At 54.9% G+C, this 13,403-nt stretch overlaps 2 protein-coding genes across 5 annotated transcripts in view; both read right to left on the reverse strand.

Moving 5' to 3' along the window:
• Nucleotides 1–636: 636 nt before the first annotated feature.
• On the reverse strand, nucleotides 637–4,024 carry Dpm2 (dolichyl-phosphate mannosyltransferase subunit 2, regulatory). 4 transcript variants are annotated; one of them, XM_037204563.1, is made up of 5 exons: nucleotides 3,522–4,024; nucleotides 3,140–3,229; nucleotides 2,500–2,579; nucleotides 1,952–2,054; nucleotides 637–1,159 (listed from the first exon to the last, which is right to left on the reverse strand). In XM_037204563.1, the coding sequence occupies exons 1-5, from the start codon at nucleotides 3,522–3,524 to the stop codon at nucleotides 1,067–1,069; spliced, it is 369 nt and encodes a 122-aa protein (XP_037060458.1). In that variant the 5' UTR covers nucleotides 3,525–4,024; the 3' UTR covers nucleotides 637–1,066. The 4 variants fall into 4 exon arrangements, with proteins under 4 accessions (XP_037060458.1, XP_028740560.1, XP_037060459.1 ...); XM_037204564.1 differs by having other exon boundaries at nucleotides 1,067–1,267; nucleotides 3,522–3,823; XM_028884727.2 differs by lacking the exon at nucleotides 2,500–2,579 and having other exon boundaries at nucleotides 3,522–3,626.
• A 914-nt stretch (nucleotides 4,025–4,938) lies between these two features.
• Fam102a (family with sequence similarity 102 member A) overlaps nucleotides 4,939–13,403 on the reverse strand; it is a 31,417-nt gene continuing 22,952 nt past the window's right edge. The window contains exons 4-11 of the mRNA XM_028884724.2: nucleotides 12,364–12,480; nucleotides 10,963–11,009; nucleotides 10,676–10,830; nucleotides 8,985–9,089; nucleotides 8,686–8,902; nucleotides 8,156–8,277; nucleotides 7,993–8,062; nucleotides 4,939–7,282 (exon numbers count right to left, since the gene is read on the reverse strand). Of these exons, the coding sequence (XP_028740557.1) occupies nucleotides 7,237–7,282; nucleotides 7,993–8,062; nucleotides 8,156–8,277; nucleotides 8,686–8,902; nucleotides 8,985–9,089; nucleotides 10,676–10,830; nucleotides 10,963–11,009; nucleotides 12,364–12,480 (879 nt within the window). The 3' untranslated portion in view covers nucleotides 4,939–7,236. The remainder of the gene's footprint in view (nucleotides 7,283–7,992; nucleotides 8,063–8,155; nucleotides 8,278–8,685; nucleotides 8,903–8,984; nucleotides 9,090–10,675; nucleotides 10,831–10,962; nucleotides 11,010–12,363; nucleotides 12,481–13,403) is intronic.

Consider the following 13,403-nt stretch of genomic DNA (forward strand, 5'->3'; position numbering starts at 1 on the left):
AGCTGGAATGGCAGGCAGCTGGAAGTTAATGTGGGTGTTAGCACTGAACTCTGGAGAACTGCTAAGACATGGTTCCAGCCCGACAGGTACTTTTGAGAAGCCATCAGGAGCCAGAGTGGTAGGGGAAGTGCAGAGCTGAGACTCTCACTTTTTTAGGGAGAGGTGGCTCTGTATCCAAAAAGGGGCTGGAGAGAGTATGAGAAAAGGGGAGTGAGAACTGATACAACTTGGGGTTGTGTAGGTGAGAGATGGAGGAAGGAGCCACGGTGAGGGACACAAGCTTGCCCAGCACACGTGAACCCTACATTCAAACCCCAGGTGTGGTCTCCCAACCTTGGAGTCCCAGCCCTGGGGAAATGGAGACAAAAAAAGATCAGAAGTTCAAGGCCATCCTCACCTACATAGTTTAAAGCCAGCCTGGGCTACACAAGACCTTAAAAGGTGTGCCAGGCTTCTGTTGACTCCCCAGCTGTGACTTTTACCCAGTCAGGACCATATCTGTCCCAGTTCCTGGTTTACCTCATGTCTAGCAGAAGGCCAGCACAGAGGCAGCACCTGAGGCACCCTCACTGCTCAACTAGGCAACCTCGGAAGCTCCTCCAGCCAGTCTCCCCAAAGCAAGGACGGCAAGACAAACACCATGATCAACATTTATTTGTAAGTTTTCCCAAACAGGCCAGCTGGGATCTGGGGCGGCTGCCTGGATGTCTCTGGGTTCTGTGGTCTGTCAGTCTTTCCCTGGGGCTTTCTGGGTCCAGAAGTCCTCATGGGGTCTGGACAGTGTCAGACTCAGAAGAGCTGCCGTGTGAAGGGACAGGGTTTGTACAGAGGCAGGGGGCTGCGCACAACCTGGAGTCTGCTCTGTCTACCAGCACATGACGGGGGGGGGGGGGGCGGGGGGGGGGGGGCCGGGGGGAGACAGAGCGGAACCCAGAGGGAGTGGCAGGGAGCTTTGACTGGTGGGCAGGACCAGCAATGTTCAGGCCCTGGGCCTGACAGGGACGAGGGCGAGGTCCCAATCCACCTTCCTCTCGACTTCTGGAAGGACAAGGGGGGCTCCAGTTTGTCAGAGTTCACTTGTAAGCAGCTCCGCCTCCCGAAGAGGGTTTCGGCACAGCCAGGATGACTGTCGTGCAGGCTGTGACCCTTGGTCCCTTCCCTGGAGGAGATATGGAGAAGGCTCTGGTAGTCTCATCCCTGCTGGACCTTCACTGAGCCTTCTTGGTCACCCTCTGGCTCTTCAGCATCACGTAGGTGATGAACAATCCTGGAATACACAGAGTGAAAGGAATGGGAGGACTCAAGTGAGGGCTGGATGACCAGGGCAAGATGACCCCCATGCAGGGCCGGGCTCCCGAACAAACACCCCGCGGGCGAACCTTCCCAGTCATTCCTTAAGCCCCACAGCTGCTCACGGCCAGTCAACCATCACCAGCGAACACAAGGTGCTTTGCTGAAGGCTTCAGGTCTCATGGGGAATGATCTACCCAGCCATCTACTACTAAAAGATCTACTCAAACATCTGCCCTCCTACCTAGCAGCACCCCATCCCATCCCCTATCCTCCGAACCACTCTTCCAGCACTAGCCCAGGGCTGCTCCGGTGCTAGAGCTTAGAACGCCGTCATGAGGAAGACAGTCCCCAACCCACAGAAGCAGTAAGAGATGCAAGGGTGACAAGAGGGGACGTGGCTGAGGTGTGAACAGTGAGGACGAAGATAAGGCTGGACAGGAAAGGGGAGGCTGCCCTCCCTGCCCCAGAGCCTGAATCACGGGAGGACCAGAGGGGTGTCAGCCTGTGGCCTTTAAGGAGGAACAGGAAAACCCCAGGGAGAGTTGGGGACAAGCAGATTACAGCAAGTGCCGAAGTGTGGAAGCACACTGGGGTGAGTGGCCAGCCTTCCGGACACCCTGCCCCGGATCAGGAGACCTCTGGAGAGTGGGAGACTTACCCACAAACAGGAGTAGCAGGAGGCCTGTGGCCAGGGGGATGAGGACTGCATAGGCTCGAGGCAGGAAGTACTTGTGGATGACATGCTGGCTGTCAATGAACGGCTGCCACCGAGGGAAGAGCTCCGGTCAGTACTGCTCATCTTACCCACCTCCTCTGTCCAAGGCGCTGAACCCCTTGACAGCACTGGGTACTGAGGACCTGCCCTGATGGCATCCCCAGCCTCGCAAAGAATCTGTGAGGAATCCCCAAGAGGTCCCCAGCCTTGGCTCTTCTAGGTATGGATACGTATTTTGACAAGTCTCACTATATTATCTCAGGTAGCCTTGAACTACTGCCTTAGCCTTCTGAGTGCTGGAAATCATTCTTTTTGTTTCCTGAGGCAGGGTCTCGTGACATAGCTCTGCCTGACCCAGAACTTGCTATGTAGGCCAGGCTGGCCTCACAGAGACCCACCTTCCTCTGCCTTTGGAACGCAGGAACTCTAGGTCTTTTTAAATCATTTTATTTTTTGATTTTATATATATGTGCACATGCATGCAGGTGTACCTCATCCAAGTCCTGGATCTCCAACTCCTAACACTCAAGCAGCACTGCTGTGTCTGGCACTTTGGCTGGATCTCCTGGAACTGGAGTTAGAGACGGTTGTAACTGGCCATGTGAGTGCTGAAACTTGAATCCCCAGTCCTCTGGAGGAGCAGCCATTGCTCTTAACCACTGAGCTATCTCTCCAGCCCCCTAATTTTTCTCTCTAAAGGTTACTAAGTACTGCAAGATCCCCCTTTTCAAACACAATGCACTTTTAGGCAATAACTAACAAATTTTCCCACATTAAAAAAAAAAGAGAAAGCCTCAAGGTGTTAATAAAATTCACTGGCGATTGCCACACCCAGGAGGCGGGGCTAATCTCACAGTACAGCAGTTGAGAGGCTGCGCCTTACCCTTCTCCCTGGGTCTCAATCTCATCTATAAAATACAGACACCATCAGCAATCATAGTGGAGATTTCGTGAAATTGGGGCAGGCCAAGCATCCAGCAGTGCATGGCATGCAGAGCTGCTTACGTCGTGTTAGGAGTGGGTTTGTGAGGAGATCCAGGGCAGGATGACGGTGAGCCGGGGGGGGGGGGGGGGGGGGGGGGGGGGGGGGGGGGGGGGGGGGGGGGGGGGGGCAGATGGGAGGGCACATACCAAAAGAATCACCCAAGTAGTGTAGTAGGTGAAGATAATCAGGCTGATGGCGACGAGGCCAAATCCCACCGCTTGGTCTGTCCCGGTGGCCTGGAGAAAAAGGAAGACTCAGCTGGCGAGATGACTCGACGTGCGAGCGCACGAATGGAGGGTCCGCGCAGACGGCTTACACTCCAGGCTTCTCATTCACTCCACAGCTGTACACGGGGCTGACCAGAAGTGGCTCTCCGGGTTAGGAAGCCGCGCCGGCCCGTGTCACCTGTCCACCAGCGGCCGGGAGAGCGATCCGGGTTCGGAAAGCCCGAGCCCCCCAACTCCAAAGGAGTCTCCAGGCCTGACCCCTGACATCCCCAAATCAGAGGTACCGCACCCCAAGGCTCACCATCTCCCCAGCGTTTCGCCGGAGCAACAGGACATATCCGGTTCCTGGCTCAGGACTTTCCGCCTTGTAAAGCTAGAGTGGTACTCTGGGAGTTGTAGTCCCTGAACTCGTCCAGGACGGACGTGCGGGTACGTCCCCTGTCCCGCCCACTTTGCATGTCGGGAAATGTAGTTTCTGAAGGGAACTATGTAGCTGGCACTTCTCGGTCTTTGTGGCTACAGCACTGTCAGACCCTCCCCAACCAAAAATCTTCCTTTACACATCACACAGTCCCAAGCCAGAGCAAAATGCATCCTGAGGTTGGAAGTCTTTTTTTTTTTCCTTCACGTGGGAAAAGTGAGGCTCAGAGAGCCATAATCTGAGTCAGTGAAGCAGACACCAGAATAAAGGCTGTTTCCTGGTCCTGAAATTGTTGGAAGAGATTGTAGAATGACACCACCACCTCCCACCCCCGCCTAGGAGAGGTGGGGTCAGACAAGCCCGCACAGACGAGGGTTTCCACTGGCAGAGAGTGATACTCCCTTATATTGCCTGGTTTCCTTCCCTTCACTGCCCTCTTCTAGGTCCTGACTGCCAGATTGCTGAATGGCCGTGTGTCTGCACCTAAGGCAGCAGCTCCCTCTTTGTGTCCCCACAGTGTCAGGTATTCTAACCAGTTTTTTCCGTGATTAGCACCCCAAATCCAGAGTGCCTGAGCTGAATGTCATGGATAAATACTCAAGACAGGGTTTCTCTGCTTAACAGCTCTGGCTATCTTGGAACTTGCTTTGTAGACCAGGCTGGCCTTGAACTTACAGACATCCACCTGCCTCTGCCTTCCAAGTGCTGGGATTAAAGGTACTCACCACCACAGCCTGGCTATGTTCTCTGACCTTTGCTCATGCTCACTCCCCACAAAAAAGCAAAGCTTGGCAGTGGTGGTGCACACCTTTAATCCCAGCACTCAGGAGGCAGAGGCAGGCGGATCTCCGAATTCAAGGACAGCCAGGGCTACACAGAGAAACCCAGTTGGGGGTGGGGGTGGTGAGTTTTTTGTTTGTTTGTTTTGTTTTAAGGGTGTGAGGATATGACTGGAGGCAGGATTGGAGAACCCTGGCCTCCTAGGCTTTCCCCTGTGGCATGTCACCTGCATATGTAACATATGTGGCTAGCTTCTGTTGTTTCGGCCCCCAAGTGAACATGGTAATGAGATAATTAAAAAAACAATTACAACAAAGAGTTGGGCTGTGACGCACGCCTTTAATCCCAGCACTCGGGAGGCAGAGGCAGGCGGATCTCTGTGAGTTCGAGGCCAGCCTGGTCTGCAGAGTGAGATCCAGGAAAGGCACCAAAACTACACAGAGAAACCCTGTCTCGGAAAACAAAACAAAAAAACAAAAAAACAAACAAAAAAAAAAACCAAACAAACAACAAAACAGTAACAAAAACATCGAGTTTAATCCCCCCACCAAACATTGACACTAGGCTGATTTCCCGTATGACATTATTTTCTACTGTAAGCCGAGACAGGGATACAAACAGCTCATGGAATGAGAGCAGCGCTACACGGTTAGAAAGGGGGAATTAACCAAAAGCAAACCCTCTTCCCAGTCACCTCCCCAGAGGAAGACCCGCCTTCTCCATCCTGCCAGACCATGCCATGTGGTCAGTTGTGGGAGTAACCAGAAAAGAATCCTAAAAATATTGTAGATTTTCATATCTCCCTAGTAGAAACATTAAACTGTCTTTCAAGGTTCCAAACTGGCATTGCATAGACCAATTCCTTTCCAAAAATATCTCTTAATAGATCCTATCTCTGTATATATAGAATTTGAAGTCCAGGTGCTCAGAGCACCCTGCGGGAATCACTGAGCTCACAAGGACCCTTAGACCGGAGAAAGGCTTAGTCTCTGGCTCGAGTCAGTGTTCATTTGGTTGTGGCCATGTTTTCAGCCCAATGCCTAGAATGGGAGGATGTGGCATAGTGACCATCTGGTTCAGACCCTAGCTTGGGTTGGTTTGGAGGAGTCCCAACTGCTTTGTGTTTGGAGCCCAGGAATTTTGAACCGGACCAAAATAATGCTCCGACTAGGCAGTCACAGACCAGCAAGAGTACTGCTCTCTCCATCTTCTAGGGGTCACCTTACTAAGAAACAGCTGCCAGTGTCCCTTAAAGTGCCAGATACCTGCTGGGCAGGAAAGGACTGAGCTGAGCAGAACCTCTTCCAGCCATGTTCTGGCCTGCCTCGGCAGCACCTTCTAACATTCATCGCCAAGAGTCATTAGGTGTTTAAAATAATGGCAACAAAATCCCAAGAAATGCTCTGGTCCCAGCACCAGCAAGTTCTAAAACCAGAGCCCCAACTTTTGTTAGCTAAGGAAGACAGAAACCGGGCAAGGACCTCCCGACCTGGGGAGTCCAGCTATCCCGCACCCACAGAACAAGTGTCCCACCCCGTCCCCAGCCCTGCTGAGTAGGTGGAGTGGGGAACAGAGGCACCTACCCCCCCTTGCTGGGGGAGGAGGAAACAGGGCTGTGAACTCAGGAGGAAAAGGAAAACACCAGCCTGCTGGGTTGATACAAAATGGGTGAAACTTAAAAGAGGTGGGAGTTATCCAGGGCTGGACTGGCAGCCAGTACCATCCTTTAAGCACATTACGGGACAGACAGAAAGTGCTAGAGTTGGGGAGGTATCAAGAGGGTGGGTAGTAAGGGGAAGGCCTGAGCAGGGCACAGGACCAGACTACCCAGGAAAAGCATGCCCCTTGCCCAGAGGAGGGCTGAGGCTTGTCTGGCAATAAGCCAGCTCCAGTCCATCCAGTCACAGCTCGGCACCTGGCTGACTGCCTCTCCAGCCTGGAACCCAGCCAGGCCTGCTGACCGAGAGCAGAGGAAGAGGCCTTTGCTTACCCAGCACAGCTGGGCCCCACCCTTCCTTTCCTGCAGGAAGGCCAGCTGCTCAGGACCCAGCCCTGGGCAGATGGCACCTTGATGCTCAGACCTTTCTAGGCTCTGCTCTCGGTCTGAGCTGGGGATAGGTAGAGGGCAGGGACAGTGCCACGCTCCAGCCGGGCTACTGTACCCTGTCTGGCTGCACAGCAGACAGCACCCAGGAGTCCTGGGGAAAACCAAGGCCGGTGGCTGTGCTGGGGCCAAGCATGTGCAAAGTGCAGGCTGCAGGGCAGCAGGAGAGCATCTGACGAGGGAGGTGGGGTCTGAGGTCTTGGCTCCTGGGAGAAGGCTGCCAGCAGGTCTCCTCAGGACATAGAGGACAGCTGAAGCACGAAGCAGAGGGCCAAAGGTGGCAGGATTCTGGGGGTGCTCCAGCTCCTGAAGGGCAAGGGCACAGGAGCAAGAGCCCTGTTAGACTGGCTGAAGCTGCTGCTCCTGAAGTAAATGGGTCGTGGGGGGGGGGGCAGCCACAAGCACCCCAACATGAAGGAGTGGCTGTGTCCTTTGCTGGGCCCAGGTCCTCTCTTGTCTGGACAGTTCTGGATAGCTCCAACTTGCCCCGTTTTCTAGTGGTTCAGAGGACAATATTCACAGTGGCACCCAGGACCAGTGGTTCCAGGGTGGATGGGAGGACAATGGAATGATGCTTTGGGGGCTGGTGTGGCGAGAGTACAAGGAGGCACAGACGCAAATCAGAGCAGATCCGAAGGGCAGGTTCCGGCTCCTCTAGGAAATGCTGCTGGCCTGGGGACAAGAGATGGCCTCAGCCTGCCACCTCATCCCTCAATGGCTTTCAATCACGACTGGCTCATAGACTCCAGAGGAGACTCTGCAGGGAAGAGAAAGGTGAGCTTATCCCTCTGATGCTCCAGTTACAAGCACTCCCCTGGGCCAGGCCCTGTACCCCACATGCAATCACCGCCATCAGTCTCTACAGACAGACGGGGTGAACTGAGGCCCCAGCGATGTTTAGTCATTTGCTCAGGGTGACAGAGACAGTATCAAGAGTCAGTGGGGTCCACACTGATCCCCTCTAAACATCAGCTGTGTACACACCTGGATGTACCACCCTGGCAAGGAGGGGCTGTAAGATTTGTTAAGAAGGCAAGAGAAAGGAGGTACCCGTGGTTTCTTGCTCTTTCACCCAGTGCAGCCCAGGACTGCTGGGAGAGCATGGTTGTAATTTCTAGCCTCAGCCAACAGGGGTCAGCAGAGCAGCACAAGACACACCCTTCACAAAGTTGTCTGGCCTCTGGATCCAGAAGTTCAAAGGACATGTTCTTAGCTCCCAAAACACAAGGAAGATCCCCAGGACAGCCTGTATGCTGGATACTACTTTCACTCACTGGCTCAAAGGCCTGGGGAACTGGAAGTCCTGGAGTTCCCACCCAAAGGCCTGTGGGAAGGCACTCTGAAGGTAGTTATCAAGGACTCTGAGGATGGGTGGGTCCAAGGTCACTGGTGACAAGATGGGTGTTCAAAGCCAGGCCAGGGGTCCCTGTGGCTGCCTTACCAAACTTCCCTGTCTCCAGCTCCTACCTGTTGGCCAGCTGAATGCCACTCAGTGTGGTGGAGCCATCACGGCTCACGAATAGCCGAAGGTTACTGTCTGTGGGGACACAAGGGAGGACAGAGGCTGAGTGGGCAGGGGTGGCCTCCGGAGGCTATCATCACTCCAGCTGGCTTGAAGTGGGCAGCTCACCCTCAGTATTGCTGCCATCAGTGAAGTCCTGGCTCTGCATGATCTTCTCCACAATGTCATCGGCATCAATGCGAGTATCATCCACCCAGGTGGGGTGGCTCTCTACTGAGTCCTTCTTTCGCCTAGGGGGAGAGGGACAGAACTATGACAGGGCAGTGACAGGTACAGCAACAAGGACAACCCCAGCACCTACGGCACTAGCACATTCTATGCACACACCATCAGAGGCACGCGTTGACAGGCTAGGACTAAGGTTAAGGAACCTGCTCGAAGCCAGACAGCATGTGTGCAGTGGTTCTAAGGCTCAAACAAGTTCTGCCGGGTCCACAGACAAATACACAAAACCATGAACAGCAGCACTGGATAAGCAAGGGTGCATGCCTAGTCCAGGGCTGTGCTTTTGTGACCGGCGGTCGGTTAAATCATAACCATTCTGTTATAATCATAACCGACTCTGCTGTCCCTGTGTGGTCAGACGCAGAGCACAGGGAGGGTTCTGCTTACCAGAGAGTCCCAAAACCTGGACTCACCGAAACGAGCGGTCTGACAGATGCAAGGGCCGTGGGGGGCGTGGGGGCTTCTCAGGAGGACGAGGTGGCTTCTCAGGGGGCCGGTGCTCCCTGTCGGTGCCCTCAGGACCCTCCACAGCCATGCTGAGGCCCCCAGAGGCGCTGCTGCTGGTGGACGTGTTTCTTCGGTGAGTCAAGTCGGACAGGCTGGAGGAGCGAGAGTGCTCGGTGCTGTAGCCTGCGGAGGGGGTGACATTGGGACGGTGACTGCGGGGGCCCAGGGCTGTGGGAGATCCCAAGCTGAAGGCCTGAGCACTCACCTGACAGCTTGGACTGCTGGCTGGTATAGCTGGGGTTGCGGGAGTGGCCAGAGTGGAACACCTCCTCAGGACTAGACAGGCTCTGGTCCGGCTCCTCTGGCAGTCCTGGGGGCAGGAGCAAGGCTACTAAGGTACCACCCCACCCATAACCCCCCTCTCAACCAGCCTTCCACGGGACACCTGTGCCTCCATTCCACAGACTGAAGACCAAGGACTAGAGGAGCAGAATCTACCTCAAGCCACAGGCTACCCTTGGAACCCAGGTCACCCATTCCACAAGAAGCTGTTGGGACCTCTGTGTGTAGAGAATGTCTGTGACAGATCTTTGAGGACAAAGGCTTTGAGACAGTTACCCACAACCATGGTGAGTAGGTGTGGAGCAGGGACAGTGTCTATGGAGGGCCTGGTCAGTCTGTCGACCAGGCAAGCCTTTTCAGGAGATGACTTAATGCTGAGACCTTTAGGACACCAAGGAGGGGAGACAGAGAAGGCAGCAGGGACAGAGCTTTCCAGACAACGGGAACAGCACACTAAAGGCCTTGAAATGGAATGCACTTGGGTTCAGGGGCAAAGCTGGGAAAGGAGGAGCACGGAGGAGGACGGAAACAGACAAGCCCCCAAGCCAGGCCAACAGCTGTCCTAGGTCCTTTCAGACAACTTTCCTGGCCCTCCCTCCCCAGCTGTAAACCTAAGGAACCAGGCGGACACAGACATGGCTCTGCAGACGCACACACCCCAGCCTTGCCAGCCTTCTCCACTCGAGAGATGAGCAAGGACACCCCAGCTACAGGCTGGATTCAGGTCCGCCATATTCCCAAACATTTTGATCATTTGTTTGGACAGGGTCTCTCTAGGCAAGTGCCTCTAACTCAGAGATCCACCTGCCTCTGACTTCTGGGATTAAAGGTGTGTACCACCATGCCCCGATTTTTTTTTCTTTTTAAAGATAGGGTCCTATGTAATCCAGGTGGATCTGAATTTGCTATGTAGATTGAACTTCTGATCCTCTTGCCTCCCCTCCCACACTAGGATTACATGCATGGACCACACCAGCTTAGGCAGATTTCAAGTCACCAAGCTCTCTGTATATGGCAGGGGAACCAACTGCAAAGGTACATGGGCCCTCAAATACCACTCTGTTCCGGAGAGAATTACTGCCTTTTAGTGTACACAAGGGCAGCATCTATGCTGAGGCGCCCTGGTCTAGACAGCTCTCCTCTGCACCCCAGCCTCCACTAGCTAGAGAGAGCAACGGTGTGGGGAGGCCCTACATGCCATGCCAAGGCAGGCGGGAACGGCGGCACCTAGGGGGAAAGTCAAGCCCTGTGGTTAGGTCCATCACAGCCTCAGGTCTAGAGAGCCACACGCCTCCCAGCTTTGAGGGCACCTCTGGGAGGGTGTGTAGGGTTGAGGCCAGCATGGCACTCACTCAGTCACACGAGCAACGGCAGCACCAGCAGAAACATACGTCCTCTTCCACCATCCCACCACCCTCTTTTTGAGACAAGGTCTCCCTGGGTAGCCCTGGCTAGCCTGGGACTCAGAGAGGCTCCTGCCTCTGTCTGAGCAATGGGATTAAGGGGGTGCCACTGTGCCTGCACCCTCCTCTTGATAAGCATCTTCCTGGGCCGGACATTCAGGGGAGACGCTGTAGTCACAGGCAGTGGAGAGACAGGCGGATGAAGACGTACCTGAACCCAGGATGGTGGGTCGGGCCTTGGGGGGCCGGGACCCAGTCAGGGAATTAGTGCTACTGCCGCCGCCGCCGGTCCCGCCACCTTTACACGTCAGCTGCAGGGAGGAGTCCTGGCCCGGGATGGAGATGGACTTGGCAGTGGACGGTGGCCTGGGAGGAGAGAGGGGTGTGACCGGGGTGCCCCAACCTCAGGATCAGATGGAGACGGGTACCCCAGAGCCTGGAGGAAGAAGAATCTATCTCATGGCCCCCATCCCCACCGATGACCAGGGTGTCACTCACGTCTTGAAACAGGGGTCTCCAGAGAGCAGGGACATGCCAATGGTGACCTATTGGTGGAGAGAAATCAGCACTGGGTGCCAACGCCCAGCCCAGGTCGCCCTCCGGGCTCCACCTGCCCAGTGTGTCCTGTAGAGGGCAGAGTGGGCAGCCCCGAGGGAGTGGCAGGCCCCGCTTGCCACCTAGACCCGAGTGCAGCGAGTCAGCACCTCCAATCCGACCTGACAACTGAAACGTGAGCTCCAGGAACACGTTCATTCACAGGCGCTTCGCCCAAGTGTGTGAGAACAGAGCCTGGCGTGGGGGACAGGGCTCACGGAGCTCCACAGGAGGAGGGGACACCCACAGGACCCACCATGGCAAGCAGGAGCTGGCTGAAAGCTTTTTGTTTTTTCCAAACAGGGTTTCTCTGTAGTCCTGGCTGTCCTGGAACTCACTATGTAGACCAGGCTGGCCTCGAACTCAGAGATCCGCCTGCCTCTACCTCCCAAGTGCTGGGATTAAAGGCGTGCGCCTCCACCACCCGGCTCTTGCTGTGTAGCTCAGGCTGGCCTCAAACTCATGATCCTCCTAACTTCAGCCTCAAATTCTGGGATTACACAGTATGCTACCACATCTACCAGCCTAAACCTATTCAGATGTTTTTCAAATCCTGTCGGCTACTTCGTGCCCAGCTCTGTGCCAGGCACAGCTGGCCACTCCTAGGTCAGCTCAGAGGTGGTGTTAGGACAAACCGGTTTTCTCGGCCAGACTGTAAAAGGGGGTGGAAAGGGATGAAGAGGTGTTTTGGTGCAGACACCTGGGTATTTCTACTCCGAAGAAGACAAATCACCAGCTGCCTGAGGGAAATGAGCTACCTGGGCTTCTGGAGACCTGTGTGGCCAGCAGGGCAGGCCTGCCTTGGAGCTCTCAGAGTATATCCCCCAATGTTGCACGTGGGTCCAGAACATCAGTTCTGTTCACTGATACCTCACCAGGAGCCAGGAAGTCTCAGATCATGATGGGCAACAACCAGGAGCTAGGCTGTGCAGTTAAATGACTGGCGGGACTGAGTGGGAGCTCTGTGTCTGAGCTAGGGCAGATGAATTCTGCTGTCACGACTCTCTCCTGTTCAAACTCAGAGCTAAGGACAGACACCACGCTCACAGGCTGTGCTTGCTGCTAGGGCCACGAGATAGAAAAGGACAGGCACATGGCACATGGCACAAGGTCCATCTTAAGAAAGGTGCTTATCAAGCCCTTATGGAAGGTGAGGGGTCATACCCAACCATGGATGGGAAAACTGAGGCCATGACCCAGGGTCCTATATCCTCGCAGCATCTCTAAGAATTTGCATTTTCTGATGAGGAGCTACATTTGTCTCTACCCCTTAGGAAGGCAGAAGAGGCGGCAGGGCCCCGGTACCTTGAGGATGGAGTTGTCCTGGCGGGTGTTCTTGGTGTCATATCCCTCCAATAGGCAGCAGCGCACGGTGGAGCCTGAGCCTGCAAACTCAGCCAGGTTCAAGTCCGTGAAGCCCAGCTGGGAGGAAAAAGAAGACGGGGGAGGCTGCAGGGAGTGTGGGTGCTGGGCCACAGATGCACCAGAGGGGTTAACCTGGGGGGGCGGGCTCCCCCACAGCCCCAGTTGACTGTTGCATAACCAGGACTCAAGGACAGGATCCTGGTCAGCAGCACCGATGTGGCAAAGCAAGGAGCTCACATCCCTGAGTGGCACAAAGCACCCTTTGTGTGGAGTCCCAGGGTGCACTAGGGCCAGTGTGCCTGAGATGAAAGGACATTGTTGTCTGTGACACAGACACATTGTTCCCAAGGAAACAAGGCCATGCTGTCGGGAGCTGACGGAAGAACGGGCAGAGGAGAGGGAAGGCCTGTGGGAACCTGGTGGCAGGGTAGGCGATGAAACACTAGAGTGGGCAGGTCCCCATGAAGTCCTGGAGGAGGGAAGAGTCTACCATGTGGACAGGAACCCTTCCCCTGTCCTGAGCGCACAGGCCTACTGGGTAAGACCAACCAGTCACCAACCAGTCCGGACCTGTTCCTCTCAGGATGTGTGCAGGTGAGATGTGAGGGAGAAAAGGCGTAAAAGCAGAGAAGAACAGGGCCACAGGGATGAGTCAGATAGAATCCAGTTTGCCTGAGTAGAGGAGAGCCGGGCTGCAGTGAGTGTGCCAGGCTGGGGGTCACCGGGTAGCAAACTCACTGGGACATGTACTGTGCACCAGTAACACACAGGTCTTGACCACAGTGTTTAGGGCACCGATTTCAAGATCAGAAAACAGGGTTTGGAATCAAGCCCTTGTAATGACTCAGAGGGACCCCATTTTACAGTTCAGGCTTTCTGTATTGTTTTCCTCATCTGCATAATGGGATAAAGCCCACGGTGAGGTCCTGCTATGGAACAGCAGGAAAGGTCTGGCGACATCTGATGTGGACTGAAGACTC

Source organism: Peromyscus leucopus, chromosome 4 (assembly GCF_004664715.2).
Source record: "Peromyscus leucopus breed LL Stock chromosome 4, UCI_PerLeu_2.1, whole genome shotgun sequence".
NCBI classification, from domain to species: domain Eukaryota; kingdom Metazoa; phylum Chordata; class Mammalia; order Rodentia; family Cricetidae; genus Peromyscus; species Peromyscus leucopus.